The sequence below is a fragment of the Scomber scombrus genome, chromosome 6 (assembly GCF_963691925.1).
Source record: "Scomber scombrus chromosome 6, fScoSco1.1, whole genome shotgun sequence".
NCBI classification, from domain to species: domain Eukaryota; kingdom Metazoa; phylum Chordata; class Actinopteri; order Scombriformes; family Scombridae; genus Scomber; species Scomber scombrus.
Genome location: NC_084975.1, coordinates 19618953 through 19636449, shown reverse-complemented (window position 1 = coordinate 19636449; position 17497 = coordinate 19618953). Strand labels below are relative to the sequence as shown.

Here is a 17497-nt window from a genome sequence, read left to right as displayed (position 1 = left end):
ACATGTGGCCTTGAAAACAGAGCCAGCTGGGCTCAAGGTGAAAGAAGAAAGTGATTCAATTTGGAGTGATGGAGGGTTTTGCACTTTTACGATGTTGCTGTGACTGTGTGGCTTCGTGCCAAGTAGTGTTAAAGGGGAGATAAACACTGGTCTGCTCATTGGCTGGTTTCATTATGTGACCTATTCACTGAGTGACAATATGACATGACCAACACCAAACAGACAAACACACGCACTGCTGCCTTTTCCCCACATCTCACACACAAAGAGGCTGATCGTTTGTAATTGGGGGGCCTCTTTAGTAAAACTTCATCAGACGAACAGAACACGAATTGAAGATAAAGTGGTTGTAAAAGATAAAATCAGAATAAAACCTGAGATTACTATTAATTTGGATTATTAATGAGATAAGTAATTCTCATTAGATAAACTGCTACTGAAATTACAATTTTGCAGCCCCATAAAAAGACTCATATGGATTACATCAGGTTTTTTTGGAGCTGGCGCTTGTGTCCTGTGTGGTTCTGGTCGTAAGAGCAGTGGGGAAGTGATGAGCACAGTCAACTGACCTCTTAGTATTGTAGGCCGTGTCCTGTGGGGTTTCTTCCAACAGTGTGACGTAGACCAGTGCACAGGTCAGAATGAAGAGAACTGTCACAGTATGAGCTCGCCTGCAGAGAGAGAGGGAGAGAGAGAGAGGAGAATGATATTAATACCATTTATGAAGAGAAAACAAAACAAACAATAAAAGCCTGTAGAGATGGAGAAAAGTTGAGCTCTATCACTGCACTGTAATTTGAGCCCAGTGCACACTGGTGATTACTTCAAAGTGTTTAAACATCATCAAACCTTCACAACTTTCTGAAATAAGGAAACCAGTTACAAGATACAGATTTTCAAAGATTGACGAAGTTTGACATTTTCTTTCAGTTGTATATTTCTTCTGCCTCAGGCCTGTGAAAATCATCATGGTTTAAGACTACTCACATAGCTTACACTCTGGCGGACACCTTGAACATGACGTTTTAGGCTACTGTTATTACCTATAGGCTCATATCTCCTATATAACCAGATATAGTAGGAGCAGGGAGGAAGCAAACTTTGGCCTTCATTGTATGACAGTCCCTCACTACACTACATTCATCCATGCTATCTGTAGGATTTATCACAACTCAGGGGCCAAAGTTTTGTTTATTTTTCCGCATGCTGACATGACTCAGAAGAACACACAGTAAGAAATGTCAGATTGATCACATGGCAAGTGGCATCAGCTGATATTCATTACAAACAGAGTTGCATGTTAACTTTTCATTACTCTCTGCTGAACAATCTATGTTAGCAGGGGCCAAAGTTTTGTTTATTTATCCGCATGCTGACATGGCTCACAAGAACACACAGTTAGATATGTCAGATTGATCAGATGGCAAGTGGCATCAGCTGATATTCATTACAAACAGAGATGCATGTTAACTTTTCATTACTCTCTGCTGAACAATCTATGTTAGCAGGGGCCAAAGTTTGTTTATTTATCCGCATGCTGACATGGCTCACAAGAACACACAGTTAGATATGTCAGATTGATCAGATGGCAAGTGGCATCAGCTGATATTCATTACAAACAGAGATGCATGTTAACTTTTCATTACTCTCTGCTGAACAATTTATGTTGCTCAATTATATCTTTTCTGTGCTGCAATTTGGTGTTACATATCGTTCAACACATACATCATACTAACATATCTACCTATTACTGAGACATTAACTTACAGTGACTCCTAAATATTTCAATAAATGTAGGCTTAAAATGCATATTTCAAACAATAATTGAATAAAGAATAAAGATATGTTTCCATAGATGAAAAGGAACACCATATATTGGTATTATAAAGTCTAATTTGCCAACAATGTCTGTGTTGATGTGCATCAGTCATTTTTTTCTGCCTCTTGTGACAAAACATCGATTAATGTGGCTTTTTACAATAGAAACAGTGACTTTACTTTCTTTCTCTCAGCTCTTCAAACTGGTGAAAGCAGTGTAAACACCATACCATGTTCCCAAGCTTTCTTAGTAACTTGTGGCACAGAGTTTCTCTCCAGAGATTCATAATATACACTCATGGCATTGTTTATGAATTACATACACTGGTTGCACTCACTGTCAGTATGGAAAATGTCACCCAGTGTAGCTCTTTTATTTTTATTGTTTTTGGACAAAATTTGACATCTATGGCATCGATCTGCAAGCTATATATGGCTGCAGCTACCGTGGACTTGTGGAAAAACCAACATCAGTCTTATCATTTAAAGTACTATTATTGGAAGTGTAGCAATAGTTATAAAACATTTTTTTCATACTGAGGTCATTGTTGTCACTCTTCAAGATAAAGAGCCTCACCCATCTACCAGCCCTAAAGCTAGGCTTAGAGTCTGATGGAGATGGCCCACCAGGTATCACAAAATGTTCTCCCTGTTCCACCTCCTCATCCGACCTGTTCAGCAGGAGACACAGGAGAGGGCATGGCATCTCTCTTGCCTAACAACCACACAACACCACTGGGAATGAAAAGATGCAGCAGAAATACGAGCCTAGCGCAACTGAAAGACAAGCTAAACTCACAGGTTGAGAATCCAAATTAAATCAGCTGTGTCCTATGACTAACACAAACTTAAGAGTTCTTCTCTTTAAATTAAATCTAAAAAAGAAAACTTTTCCAAGACATTGTCAGTAGTCAAAATGCAGGAAACAATCTCATAAGTCTTTGAGACCTGAAATGTGTGTGGAGCAATGCTATTTAGGGAAATAGTGGTGCCACAGCACAACATTCTGTCACAACTTCTATATAAAGTCAATCAAAGCTATTTCAGTTCTCAAAGAAAAAAAAAAACCTCTTCCCTTATTCCAATCTGTGGCAAGTTGCATGACAGCTTCTTACCCTCCTTAACAACCAGGGGAAGCTGCAAATATCAAGAGACAGTTCTTAAGTATCTCTGTAACACTTGTGAGACTCCCACAACAAACCCACTGTGCTCCTGTACTGACTCCATGGTCTGATATTTATTTATATACACATACACATATATATACATAATATATAATAACATTTGCACTGCCACTTCCTCTTATTTCAATGCTTAGTGTATGGTTTGGTTAACACAAAGCTTCTTCACTGATATCACAAATTAGCTGTAGAAAAAAAAAGTCTATTGTGGTTTTTACAATGCAATGACTTGGCTGGGATTTGTGCACAAAAAGCAACTAACTAATGTGAATTTCTGGTGACTCTGGACAGGAAACATTTAAGATGCTACAAATTCTCAGTAATATGTTTTGTCTCTCGTTTTCAGTGTGTATGCTGCATGCATCAGTGGCCCCTAAATACCCAGGATGCCTTGTGATTAACAATGGCCACAAGTTGACCACAAAGTAAATAGCTACATTCATTATCAGTTGTCCATCATGACAAAAGTGGGAGTGGTAACAAACTACTGTGAGAACAAATTCCTCCTAATGAATCATGAGCAGTGTTACCACAGCTAGTGTGCGACCAAACTGAGCTGTCCTTTAATGAAAATCAACTTAGAGAGGTGTTGATGTGACTTAATGGTCATTTTGGCAGGCTGCACCACAGTAATGGCAAATTCTCATTAAGGTCACTCTGCCAGAGATATTGGATAGCTTAGCAGATCCTTACTGGCGCTTTCTTTCTACATGAAACAGAGACACACTCAGGCATAAATACTGCTTGAGCGACAGGTTGAAAGGCGGCCGTAGCAATATATTTAAGAAGGCTGCAGAAGGAATGTCACTTTTCTGGACTAGCCTGGACATGACAGCACCTGCATCCTGCACATTTCAACACACTGCATCTACATGTGTTGCACAGGCTTGTGTCAGTGGTTGCGCACACACACACACACACACACACACACACACACACACACACACACACACACACACACACACACACACACACACAATCGACTCCTCCAGTTCACCACACGAGCAGAATATCTCTCCTGACTTCAAGTGTGCGTCGAGGATCTGTTTCTGCTGAAGGTGCAGGTAGGCATATTAGCTTTTGGCTTGTCAACAACAAGCCCTGAGCTTGAATCTGCAATGTAAGCATCCATGGCAGCACAGCAAACATTAGCAGAGCACCATAAAAACTGACACCTGGTGTAGTAAACATGTGATTTCTTGCTATCATTTTGCATTTGAACAATTAAAACCTAAACCTCCCTTTAGCTCGACTTGCTGTAATTCACTGTGCACATTTAAAGATGTCGAACAAGGTGACAGCACTTGTTGTAATTAATGGAGGTCACTTGGGCCTGTCTTTCAGTTCACCTTGAAACCCAATACACACCCTGCTTTTAACAAACATTGCCTCTCATTGCTGTGTGAATTTGAAGTATTTTTTTGTTGAAACTGACAAAACAGCACCATCACACTTCAATGCTGCAGTGTCCAGGATTTGACATTTACATTACAGTTGACATTGCCGAGGAGCACACTCACCAGAAAAAGGTGTTGGTCCCGTCGTCGTAGACTTCGGACTCGGTGTTTCGCCGGTGCAGGCTCTCCCTGGATGTCTGCTTCATCACCTTGGCTTTGATCGGTGCGCTCTGCTCCGGACAGCGCGGCTCCACCAGGCCGTTGTTGACCTGCTCGGCGGCGCCGCCTTTCTTCGACTCCTGCTTGGTCATTACTTCACCGACCAACCGCGCAGGGTGAGATACAATATGCGGTCTGTCTTTAACCTTGGGCTCTGCTCCCCTGTACTGTCATCGGCGTCAGCCCCACCCAAGTGACTGTCAGCATCCTGAGGTGGTCGGAGGATATCAACATTACTTACTGACCATACTAGAAAGGAGAGAATAACCAGAAATTCACGTCCTGCTGTTGCTTCAACTGCCGGCTCTTAAACACCGCCCAGCACAGTACAGCACGGCATGGCACAGTACAGTACATTACAGTATATACATGAAAACGAGATAGACATGAAGCTAAGACTTCTTCTCTGACCGCCTACTTGTGCCAAAGCATTTCTGCAAGAACAAGCGGGGCAAGGTTGTCATGCGTCAACAATGGCGACGACTTTTTGACAGAAACACTATCGAGGTATTAACTTGATCAGATGGAGAACAAATCACTGTCACCACAGCTTGGCTAGCTGCGATAGCTATTTGTAGCAGGCTTTTTGTTGACTATTTGACCTTGCTAACAAGGCTATAAGTTAACTGACAAGCTCTTTAACAATTAGCTGACGTAAAACCATCATTACTCAAGCCAATTTTTGTCTGTTTGTCACAAAATTACCTTTATGTTTGGGTAGTCGGTGTGGCGTTGTCGTTAAATTTAAGCTAACATTACTTACCAAGTGAATTTATGAGATTACCGGTCCGGGTGAGTTAACGAGCTTTACTGAGGCTATATCAGCACAAACGCTTGAAATCCGTTTTTAAAAGTAGAAAGAGGAGCAGGTCAGCGGTAAACTGTGCCACACACCGCCTGGAGACTGAGTCTGGCGTGGCAACAAGCGACACAAACCACTCCACACCATAGTCTGTACACTGTGCTCACATGGGCTTCATGGCGTCTGCTCGGTGACAAGATAGAGGCAGAGAGGCATCCGGTCTGTTCTCTTCAAAATAAGAGAACCTACTTTTGTTTTAATGGGTTGGGATTTTATTCTGAAACCGAAATCTATACCTTTTGTATTATTTGCCAGCCTGACGTATCTGGCGAGTTTGACAATGGATCATCCGTTGCAGGCTGTTATATGCTTGTAAGAGTTAATGAGTTATTGAAGTAAACTAAATTATGAACCAAATTATAAAGCGAAGCTATGGAAAAGCCTGACAAGATGTTTTGGGTCATGCGTATGTCGTCACTTCCTTTTAGCCTACACTTTGGGAAATTCAAGGATTGTTATAATAATTTGTAGATATATAAGAGGCGAGATTAGTGCCTCCCAGACTTCTTTACGTCAAGGTACCATAAACAGACACAAATTACACAACAGACCCCAATCTGATAAGATTTTTGCTTTTAGATGTTTTATTACATAGAGCATAAAACCCATGACTAAAATAGTCCTACATTCTGTAATTGTGTTACTTAGCCTATAGGTGAAATTATAGTGAAAGTAAATGACTTCCCAAATATAGCTTCACTCTGATCTACAACTATTACAGAAGCTTTTTAAAAGCTTTTCCAACACTCACTGTTGGACAGTTATAACCTTTGCTTAGACTTCATCTCCAACTTTGGCTTGTCAAAGGTCCATTCAGAAAGATTCTCCTCGAGACTTAATTTTCCAGCTGGGAAAAATCCCTCAGCTGACAACACATGGCAAAAAGAACACCTTTTATCTCTCTCTTGTGTAACCAGAGTTCGGGACTGCAGGCCACAGGTTAAGTGAAAAAGTTCTTCTACTTGAGTATTTCCACTTTGTAATACTTTATATTTTTATTCAACCCAGGATGAAAATATTGTACTTATTACTTCACTACATTCATCTTGTGCCATGTTACTTTGCAAAATTAGGTTTTACATTAAAAATCATAAGCTAGTGATTATTACAGCAAGTGAGGTTAATGCATCAATATATTACTGTAACTCTCTGAAAGAAACCCTTGTTCAAAATGTTTTAGTAGGGTCATATTTAATGATTTGATGTCATATTTAATACTTTTATAGGATTTAATGGGGTTTTATTCCATCGCTCACAGTAACCAATATAATAGTACAGTGACTTTAACATTTAAAATCACTTATTTGGGACTTTTTCTAGCATTATTTTGTGATTAGCTGATCATTTGCGTGTTCGCGCACGTGTGTGTGCGTGTGTCCATGCGTGTGTGCGTGCGTGTACGTGTGTGTGTGTGTGTGTGTCTTGAATAAAATGATTGGTATTGTAATATCTACAGCCAAAGGCAACATTCTCGGCAGGCTGGACGAGGCACACTGAGGGCTGAGAATCATAATGACCACAGTTGATCATAAACTGAGGACTGGGGTTTTGTTAGTCTAAGGGTCAATGAATGGCAGGATTAGCCCAAGGCTTCAAGTATTTTAGTCTGAAGAGCTCAGTTTATAATGTTTGACCAAACAATTTGCTTTCAAAAACAAAAACCCCTGAGTGCTAAAATGGTTGCTCCTTTAATGACATTTAGCATATTGTTTCTAAACATAGAATATACTTTTGATATGCTGACAATCTCTCTGATCCAGAACATAACATGTAGCTCTTCAAATCCCGTAGTTACAAAACAAAAAAAAAGAGAAAAACTACAAGGCATACAACAACTGGGATGGAAAGGGAGAATCTTTAAACACTATAAAATACAGCTAAAAATAATAATCCATGAGACAGTTAGACAAACCACACAGCTATTAAGTCTTATCTTAAAAGAAACTGCACATGTTAGGCACAAGCAGCACATGGCTACCATTTCATAATTTAATTTAAATTCGATTTTTGTTCCTGCAAAAGTTAGAAAACATTATGAGATCTATATTTTACAGCTTTTTTACAGCTTTTTTTTCTGACATGCTTTTCAACTACTTCTACTTCTAGTCAGCACATTTATAAGGTTTAAAACAATAAGAAACATGAGATAAGATGTGTCATTTTTAATGCTTTCAGACTTAAATAAAATAAACTCAAATATTTGCACAATATAGTATGTACTGGACCAGCTGCTTAGGTTCGACATTGCTTTAAATCCAAAGACGTGCATATTTATCACAAAAGTAATAGAAATGTCACCAGATAGTGTGGATACTATATTAAACTGAGCTTAGACAGCTATTGAATCTTTTATTTGTCTGTTTTTGCTTTATACAAAGCTGAAGTTTCACAACATAGCAGGACATGATGCAACAACACATCATGTCTTGTTAGACGGTATGTCTCTGAAAGATATAACAAGTTTACAGACACACATACAGTACATCATTTGGTGGAGTGGGTCATTAGTTAGGAAACAGTACCTAACTCTTTCAGGAAATCACTGAGCGGGCGTGACAAATGATGCCCAGCTTTCCACATATCAAGCTTTTACAGGCACCATGCAGAGAAAACAGTTTTATAGGTGTCACATGGAATTGTAGGGATCAAATGACTATTCATCCTCCTTCCAAAAGGCCCTGTGATGATGCCTGCAGCCCATCTGCAACATTAAAAGGCTGAGATTTTCTCAGGTGAGTGGTCACGGTCAATCAATCAATCAATCAATCTTTATTTGTATAGCGCCAAATCACAACAAAGTTATCTCAAGGCACTTTACACATAGAGCAGGTTCTAAACCGTACTCTTCAAGTTTTAATTTCTAAAGAGACCCAACATTCCCACATGAGCAAGCATTTAGCGGCAATGGCAAGAAAAAACTCCCTTTTAACAGGAAGAAACCTCAGGCAGAACCAGGCTCAAAGTGGGCGGCCATCTGCCTCGACCGGTTGGGGTAGAGGGGAGAGAGAGGAAGAATAGGAGAGAGAGAGAGTAGCACATTGAAAATAAACATTGAATCTAGAAGGTCCGGGACTGGAATCTGTCATCCGGACGTCTACAGGCCCAGATTGCCTGTGAGATGAGAAAGCACAGACAACTCCGGGGAAGAAGTGTAGGTTACTGAATGCATTAATAGTACATGAATGTTATTGGATATAGATGGATGGATAGAGAGAGAGAGAGAGGAGGAGAGAGGAGCTCAGTGCATCATGGAGGTAGGAGTCCCCCGGCAGTCTAAGCCTATAGCAGCATAAACTAGGAGCTTGCTAACTATAAGCTCTATCAAAAAGGAAAGTTTTAAGCCTACTCTTAAAAGTAGAGAGGGTGTCTGCCCTCCGGACCGAATCTGGGAGATGGTTCCACAGGAGAGGTGCCTGAAAACTGAAGGCTCTGCCTCCCATTCTACTTTTAGAGATACTAGGTACCACAAGTAGGCCTGCGTTCTGGGAGCGCAGTGTTCTGGTAGGTACATAAGGTACTATGAGCTCTTTAAGGTATGATGGAGCCTGACCAGTAAGAGCTTTAAAAGTGAGGAGAAGGATTTTAAATTCTATTCTTGATTTTATGGGAAGCCAATGCAGTGAAGCTAAAATAGGAGTAATGTGATCTCTCTTTCTAGTTTTTGTCAGAACGCGTGCAGCTGCATTCTGGACCAGTTGGAGAGTCTTTAGAGACTTGTTAGGGCAGCCTGATAATAATGAATTACAATAACCCAGCCTAGAAGTAACAAATGCATGGATTAGTTTTTCAGCATCATTTTGAGACAGAATATGTCTGATTTTTGAAATGTTACGCAGATGAAAATAGGCAGACCTTGAAATTTGTTTTATGTGGGAATTAAAGGACAGATCCTGGTCAAATATAACTCCTAGGTTCCTTACAGTAGTACTGGAGGCCAAAGTAATGCCATCCAGAGTAGTTATATCATTGGATAATGTGTTTCTGAGGTGTTTAGGGCCAAGCACAATAACTTCAGTTTTTTCTGAGTTTAACAGCAGGAAGTTACAGGTCATCCAGGCCTTTATGTCCTTGATGCATGTTTGTAGTTTAGTTAACTGGTTGATTTCATTAGGCTTTATTGATAGATATAATTGAGTGTCATCTGCATAACAATGAAAATTTATTGAGTGTTTCCGAATAATATTTCCTAAAGGAAGCATATATAAGGAGAATAGTATTGGTCCAAGCACTGAACCCTGAGGAACACCGAGTTTTACTTTTGTTTGCATGGAGGATTTATCATTGACATTTACAAACTGAAATCTATCTGACAGATAGGATTTAAACCAGTTTAATGCTGTTCCTTTAATACCAATTAAATGTTCAAGTCTCTTTAACAGGATTTGATGATCAATAGTATCGAAGGCAGCACTAAGATCTAACAGGACGAGGACAGAGAGAAGTCCATTGTCTGATGAAGTTAGGAGGTCATTTGTAACTTTTACCAGTGCAGTTTCTGTACTATGATGAGCTCTGAATCCAGACTGAAAATCCTCAAATAAGCTGTTATTATTTAGAAAGTTACACAGCTGATTAGCAACTGCTTTCTCGAGGATCTTAGAGAGAAAGGGGAGGTTCAATATGGGCCTATAGTTAGCTAGAACCTCTGAATCAAGAGTAGGCTTCTTAAGAAGTGGTTTAATGACAGCTACTTTAAAAGACTGTGGTACATATCCTGTCACTAAAGACAGATTGATCATATTTAATAAGGAAGTACTAACAGAAGGAAGGACTTCCTTAAGCAGCCTAGTTGGAATCGGGTCTAAGAGACAGGTTGATGGTTTAGAGGAAGTGATCATTGGGGTTAATTCTATAAGGTCGACTGGAGAGAAACAGTCTAAATAAATATCAGGTTTAACGGTGGGGGTGGAGGGTGGATAGGAACAACCTCGAAATAGCTTTTCAAAAACAACAACAACTAATAACAGCAGCAGCAATAAAAGAAGAGCACAGAACAGGAATTGTCTTAATGTGTTTCAGCAGCAGACATGAAAAACCTTGTTTACTAAGTTAAACTGAGACATACAAACTCCAATAACACAGCAGATCTCTCTTTGTCTCAACAGAGAACAACATGCATATCTATCAATCAACTTTCTAGTTTCAAATAAATGTATCTGGATATACTGGATATACATTACATCTGATTAAAAATAAAATATGGAAAACATACAAGATTTTAATTTAGATTTAATCAAACTTTAATTGTTTGTTTCTTCACACAAAAGTTTGCAAAACGTCTTGGTTCAAGGTCTTACAATGATTTCTTGCGTCTCTGACAATAGCTGGAGCACCTTTAAGCTCTTGGACAGCATCACCCTCAAAGACAAACTATCCAAACCTGTTTTTTGCCTGTTTTTTCACCTGTGCATACTCAGATGAAAGCTGTGAGATCAAATCATTAATACAGACTTTCTCTTTGCATTTCCATGGCTCTTAAAACACCCGCTGATAAGATCTGCTTGAAAGAGAATCAACGCCTGCAGGAACAGAGGTTTTCCAGCTACACCTCAAAGTAAATCTGTAACCAGTTTGAAACTGATCAATAGGTTATAAGAGGTAAGAATATTTTCTGTTAGTTTAGAGTTTCATGCAAATTATCAGGACAAAAGCATTGATGAACTGAGGTCTGCTTCATCATCATGCTCTGTAATGCAATTAACAACATGTTTATGCTCTTGATTGTTTACAGGGAATTTTATTTTGAGGAAATTAGGTACTTTGGTTGACATTTACAGACACGTCATTTTATGAGATACATACATTCAATACATGATCCAGAAAGCATGTACTATTTGAGTTAACCCTTAGATGCATAAGTGGGGTCAAAAATGACCCCAGCGGTTGTTTTTTTGCAATATCTTTGTAATTTTAAATTTTTATCATTTAATCTTCCATGTATTCCTCAAATAGGTTGTCTTTGACACAAGGCCATTTGGATTTGTATCTAATTTTTATATTTTTTAAGTAATTGCATTTTTTGTATCAGTACCACACTCTTCCATACGTGGGGTCAAAAATGACCCCAATCATTTTCTATGGAATTTCAAGGGTTAACCCTAGGAACCTTTGATTTTTATCAACTGTGACTGTCAGGTATATTTACTGTCGATCCACACATCTAATGTCAGCGGTCTCACCACCCCTAAAGATTATTTTTTCACAGCAAATACATGTATTATTAGTACAAGTATTATCATCATTTGTATACCTCAGAATATATATGCTGTTATAAAATATGAACTTAATTTCCACATACATGATTTTTGTGTGATATAGTGTTGTGTTATCATCATCAAATTGTAAAGTGTCCTTGGATATGTGAAAGGTGCTATATAAATCACACCTATTTTTATTATTATTATTATTATTCTTATTATCAAATTACTTTTTAGTTAGCTAACACTAGCTAACTAAGATAGCTAACATTACTGCATTTGTTGTGTAGAGAAGCAGAGACTCACTATGATGGTTAGGGTTAGGGTTATGACAGGGCCAACAGAAGAGAAAGAGGTGTAAGATGTGTGCAAAGCCACCAATAGTTGCTGGAAATGCAGTGACCCTGTGTGCAGTGCTCACAGCCAGAAACAAGTAGTTTGTAACAGCTGCTCACAGTGAGAAGAAAGAAGACGCGTGTGTGTACATGCATAGACAGACAGACGGATACACAAACAATGAATGTTGAAGTTGTGATAGCATGGAAAAATGAAATCATTCTTGTGTTATAATATTGCATTAAATGCATTGATTCTAATTGGGATACTTTTTGGATGTTAACCGTTTTTGACCTTTTTAAAAGCTGTTTTGGGATAAAAATGTTATAAAAAAGTGATAAATGAGCTTGTCAAACATGAAATAATTCTTTTGTTGACCAAAATATAATAAAAATCATCATCTTTAACCAAAATTAAATAAATTTCTTAAGTCTACAGCATAAAACACATTCATTCTTATTGGGGTCATTTTTGACCCCACTCATGGAAGAGTGTAGGTATCGGTAGGTCATGCATCTAAGGGTTAAACTGATAAAAAAGGCTTTTAGTAACCCCTTTCACCACTAGGTGGCGCCAACATACAACACGTAGAGAATTCTGCAGCCTCACAGAGGGTGAATCCATGTTATTGATCACAGACTAAATCATCAGCTAGGTGTGGCTTTATAGCATCTTAGCAGATGTGACATTTGATCTTGTCATTTTTTAGATCATTATGAAAAGCAGTGATCAGCGCTAACATATATTTCAAACCTTTACGTAAATCAGACCAAATGAGCAGCAAGGATGAAAGTTCTATCATTGTCTTATATTTTTGGTAGTAAGCAAATAAATAAATCTTGTCGTTCACCACCCATTATTTCTGAAAATTTGATGACAAACCACATGCCAGGTGCATAGAATTTGTCAGATTCTACACTTTAGTGAGATTGGGAAGTATTTTTGTTGATATTAGAACTTTTTTGTGTATCTGCTGTAGATTTATCTTTATAGTATCACTGTCTTTGCATTTTTCAACAGCCTGGGGGGTCAGGACATCACTCAGGCAGACAGCTGACCTTTTATTGAAGATGTGGGTTAAATCATTCAAACTTAATGTCATCCCTCCTCATGGGGTCTGCGATGTCCTATGGAGTGTTTTTGGTTTTGTTCTTGTGTACATACGTCTTATTTATTTCATGAAAAAGTTTTAAAGGATCTTATGTTGCTGTTTTAACTTTGGGACATTATTAATTTTGCTGATGGGAATAAATTGACTGAATTGAAGCATTTTCACACACACACACACACACACACACACACACACACACACACACACACACACACACACACACACACACACACACACACACACACACACACACACACTGTTTAATGAATTCTACTCAGACTGGCAACTCTTTAGCATTAGAGCAGCACAATAAATATACCACAAGAGGATCATGATACAAATAAGTAGAAAAAATGTATGAAAATAAAAAGTAAATCAAAGTTAGACAGATGCACACGATGAGTGTACAAATGATATAGACAATAATATAAAGCTTGCATACATTTATGCAATAAAGACTGATGTTAAAAATTGTAGATAAGAGACATCTAAGTGCTGCTATCCACTAAGATTGTGTTTTTCTTTTCTTTTTTTGTGGCAAATCCTCTTGCTGCATTTGCACTTTAAACATGACCATGCTGGAGTTGCAGTTTTAAACCACTGGGGGCCGCTGTGCAACCATCATCCGCTGCAAAGGCGTTGTCTGTCTCTCCTGTGAGGACCTGAGGTCAGAGGACTGGAGACTGCGGGCACTTTGCAGTCAATTGATAGTGCTCTGATAAAGAAAAGTTAGAAGTTACCCTACAATGAACAGAATATAATGATAATACATAAACCAATACTGAATTAATTATTCATCATAATGAGTCACCTGATCATGGCTGCAGTGATTTTTACCCTTGTGCATCATCTTACTCTGCCATATACAGATTGAGCACCTTTAGTGATCAAACGGGAGATTTACACTATTTCAAATAAACTAAGTATGTGTTTTACCACGACCATTTTGTCAGCGCTGAAAAGTAGGCTAGTGGTTTTAATCCACTATTTAACTGGACTACAGTAATCATTTCAAACATAAATGGCACAGTCAGCCAGAAAATAAAGCGTTAAAAGCATATTGCCTGCACAAACTGTCAAATGGTCTTATGTAAACACTGACACCATTTTCATGTATGAGGAATAGTAATTGTTCATATGTGAAGTGACTCTGTCCTTCTCTTTGTGCTGTTTACTTTGCTCCTGTGCGTAAAAACAAAGCAGTTTTGTCGGTGTAAAATCCCCGCAAACTGCTGAGTGAAGAGAGTATATGACCCTAGAAACTCACCGGTAGTGTTATCGTGGTGAGATAAAAGCGAAGAGTGTGTGTTGAGACAGGAGACTATATGTGGAGTAACGCTGAGGGGTCAATCATCTGACAGAACTGAACAAAACAAAAAACTTAAAATAACCGACTGATTACGATTGGAAAATGGTTCGATGACCATTAGTGCCCTCATTTTACATAGTACGATCGATCCTCTAATAAATCCATAATCGGACACATAGTACGGCAGAGGGTTTATTGTGTTGAAGTAAGTGTGAAACCAACTCGTTTCCAATAATGGATGCACAATTACCAGCAGCTGTTAAGTAATAACACAGGCTACCCAACACTACCCAAACATGACCTAAACATGTTGCTACAACAGATTCACGCTGACACCGGGAAAGTCCGCTCAGTGTTTTCCGAGGGTTGGCACACAGGGAGAAAATCAAAACGCTGCGCTCAGCTCTGCTCACAGCACAGCGGCCCGACGGGAAATCAGGGTGGGGGTTGTGCGTGTCTTTTTGGAGAGGGTTGGACTTCAAGCAACCAATAAGGAAGTCGTCCGAGTTGGCTGCTCTGACTGACGAGTTGATGGGAGGTTATATACCTCGCGTCTCAAGACGAAGGTACATTTAAACAGAACTGTGTGGTGTAGAGAGATTGAGGAGCGAGGAGACACGCACATACACACACGCGCAACAACAACAACAACAACCACAACAACAACATCATCACCTGCTATTCTCTTATCTGGGATCAATCAGCCATATTGGACACCTTTTACGTTGTGTTTTGGAGGCTTGTGCTGGAGAGATTTTGGAGATGTCTAACGTCCAGTTATCAAGTAGTGCACTGGAGAGGCTGGTGGCCAGGAGGACCTTCCCTCTCCACAGGCGAACCAGCGCCTGCCGCAACCTTTTCGGACCGGTGGATCATGAAGAGCTGAGTAGGGAGATGAAATCCAAGCTGCGGGAGATTTCCGAGCGGGACCAACAGAGATGGAACTTTAATTTCGAGGCCAACACCCCGCTGGATGGGGATTACAAGTGGGAAGAGATCCCCGTGGATAAGACCCCGGAGTTTTATCAGGACTCTGCAGACAACAGCAGGACCCGGGTGCCATCGACGCCCGTTAAGGAGAGGCCCTCATCGGACTCTGCTGCCCCGGAGACCCCTCAAATGGATGTAATGGAGCGCTTGGCGGTACCCGAAAGCAGCAGCGTTCCCTGCCCAACGCAGGTCAACCAGGAGAACCGCACAGACAAGCTCAACTCAGGAAAGCATACCCAGAGACAAGTCCCGTGTGTTGGACGCAAGCGGCCGGCCACTACTGACAACAACACACACGTCACAGGTAAAAAAAAAAAAAAAGAATTAAAGAGTTGACTTTTTAAATCTCATATTCTGGCTGTGTGCGCTCTTAGATTCAGAGCTGCGCCCTGTATCCAATGTATTCCTTGTTTTTTCGTTCACTTCTGTGCGTAATTTCACCTCCAAGAGATGTATGTGCCTTAACTGAATTTCTTCTCTCCTACAGACTTCTTCGTTAAACGAAAGAGAGCTGCTGAGAGAAAATCTAATGATATGAGCCCTTGCTATCAATCCAAGTCTCCAATCAAGGTGGAACAAACTCCAAGAAAGAGGATCCGTTGAAGGTATTAATATTTTTAATCATGTATTTATTGTTAAAAAACCGTTTAAACTGCTTTAATCTGGTCTCGTATTATGGTAGTACCCTTTTACACCTTGATTTGTTGTAAAATGTTAAATACTATGGGTTGTATTTAAGGCGGTTCGTTTCCCTATGAGTAGTCATTTATGTTCCTTTTTTCCTGAGTTAATTGTAAAGGGCTTAATGAGCCAAAAAGCGCTGGCAGGCTTATCATAGAGGTGGGGTGGGGAGAGTTTGTGGTGGAGAAATCGAGGTAGTAGTGATAGTAGTAGCTGTAGTAACACTAGAGGCTGGGGGAGGGGTGTGTGCGTCATGATGTGGCGGGAAAAGGCTTGGGTAAAGGGTGACGCCTGCTGTTGAAGTTACATCTCCTGTTTCCTGAGAAAGCTGACTCGCGTCTTTCTTCGGAAGGACTGTGGCTCAGCCTCGCAAGACAAAAATAACTGACTGTATTATTCCTTCCTTAGGTTTTGTTTTTGCACTACTTGCCTGCGCAGTTTGAGGATAAAGGGGAACATGTTTTTCCTCGACACTTAAACGCCAGAGAGGAGAGGAAACACAAGGGACGGTGTAAAAGAAAGAAGCCCGACCGGCCGTCGGCTGCTTCGGTTTGGTGCGCCCCGGCGGAGCGCAGCCTGAACACCGGACCAGACTCTCAGGACTGAACGGACTGAACGGTTTGGGGAGGGATTGGGAGGGAGATTTCGCCGGATGACTTCTATCCAGTACAAATGTAGCATTCATGCATACAGCCACTCGACAGTGTTAAATGTTTTAACATCTGTGCAATCCTAAATTACTTTTAAAAATGGTCCACACTGGCCAAAAGTGTACAGCTTTATAGAGACACTAGCCTATAAATGTTTATTTGTGTTCTGTTTTTTCTGTAAATGTATATTTTATTCTAACTTATAATTTATTTATGTTTCTTTATATTTGTTAAATGCCTTGTTGATTTAGCAAAGGGCATATTTTTATTTTATTTTATTTACTATTTTTTATTGTGATGTTTTGCAATCATGTAGCTTCCCCCATAGTAGTCCACACTTGAAAAAAATAGGTTTCTTTGTGTTTCTGAGCCGTATTTTGTGTGTGTTTTCATACAAGTGCCCTAATTATGTCTTGCAAAAGAAGAGAATAAAATATTTTTCACTTCAACTTAAACCTGATTTGTTGGTGTTTTTGTCCAGGTTGGTCCAGTTTAAACTTCAACATCTGTGTGTTATTTGCTGCTCCGAACCCAGTGATCTTTCCTTCGTATTGTCTAAGCATTTTTGCAATATAGATACTCTAGACCTTTATAACGCAGTATTTTACATTTCACACACGTATTGCTAAATGGAGAATACAATAAACGTTAGAGATCCTTGCAGTGTTATTCTGTTACCCTCCTCCCCCGGGGACGCAGGTACCTTTCATTGAGCTCCGCCTGTATCTGTCTACCTCTGTGGCTCA

The 17497-nt window shown here is 39.7% G+C and overlaps 2 protein-coding genes across 4 annotated transcripts in view; one reads left to right on the top strand and one right to left on the bottom strand.

Annotated features, from left to right (window-relative positions):
* Positions 1 to 5546, bottom strand: part of ptdss2 (phosphatidylserine synthase 2) — a 261708-nt gene extending 256162 nt beyond the window's left edge. For 2 of the 3 annotated variants that reach the window (XR_009925316.1, XM_062420985.1), the window contains exons 1-3: positions 5379 to 5546; positions 4520 to 4823; positions 570 to 671 (exon numbers count right to left, since the gene is read on the bottom strand). Coding sequence is in view for 2 of the 3 variants with exons in the window: in XM_062420985.1 (XP_062276969.1) it covers positions 570 to 671; positions 4520 to 4707 (290 nt within the window). In the remaining variant the exon portion in view is untranslated. Of the gene's footprint in view, positions 1 to 569; positions 672 to 4519; positions 4865 to 5378 lie in introns of all 3 variants that reach the window. The other variant, XM_062420987.1, reaches the window with a different exon arrangement.
* A 9472-nt stretch (positions 5547 to 15018) lies between these two features.
* On the top strand, positions 15019 to 17227 carry LOC133982204 (cyclin-dependent kinase inhibitor 1B-like). Its single transcript, XM_062421154.1, has 3 exons — positions 15019 to 15724; positions 15908 to 16025; positions 16510 to 17227. The coding sequence occupies exons 1-2, from the start codon at positions 15193 to 15195 to the stop codon at positions 16021 to 16023; spliced, it is 648 nt and encodes a 215-aa protein (XP_062277138.1). The 5' UTR covers positions 15019 to 15192; the 3' UTR covers positions 16024 to 16025; positions 16510 to 17227.
* The last annotated feature ends 270 nt before the right edge of the window (positions 17228 to 17497 follow it).

What these genes read in the sequence shown, in the direction of transcription:
- LOC133982204 (XM_062421154.1), top strand. Translation starts at nt 15,193, where the DNA reads ATGTCTAACGTCCAGTTATCAAGTAGTGCACTGGAGAGGCTGGTGGCC. An exon ending in CAACAACACACACGTCACAG is followed by an intron (nt 15,725 to 15,907) that starts GTAAAAAAAAAA and finishes TCTCTCCTACAG; the next exon opens with ACTTCTTCGTTAAACGAAAG.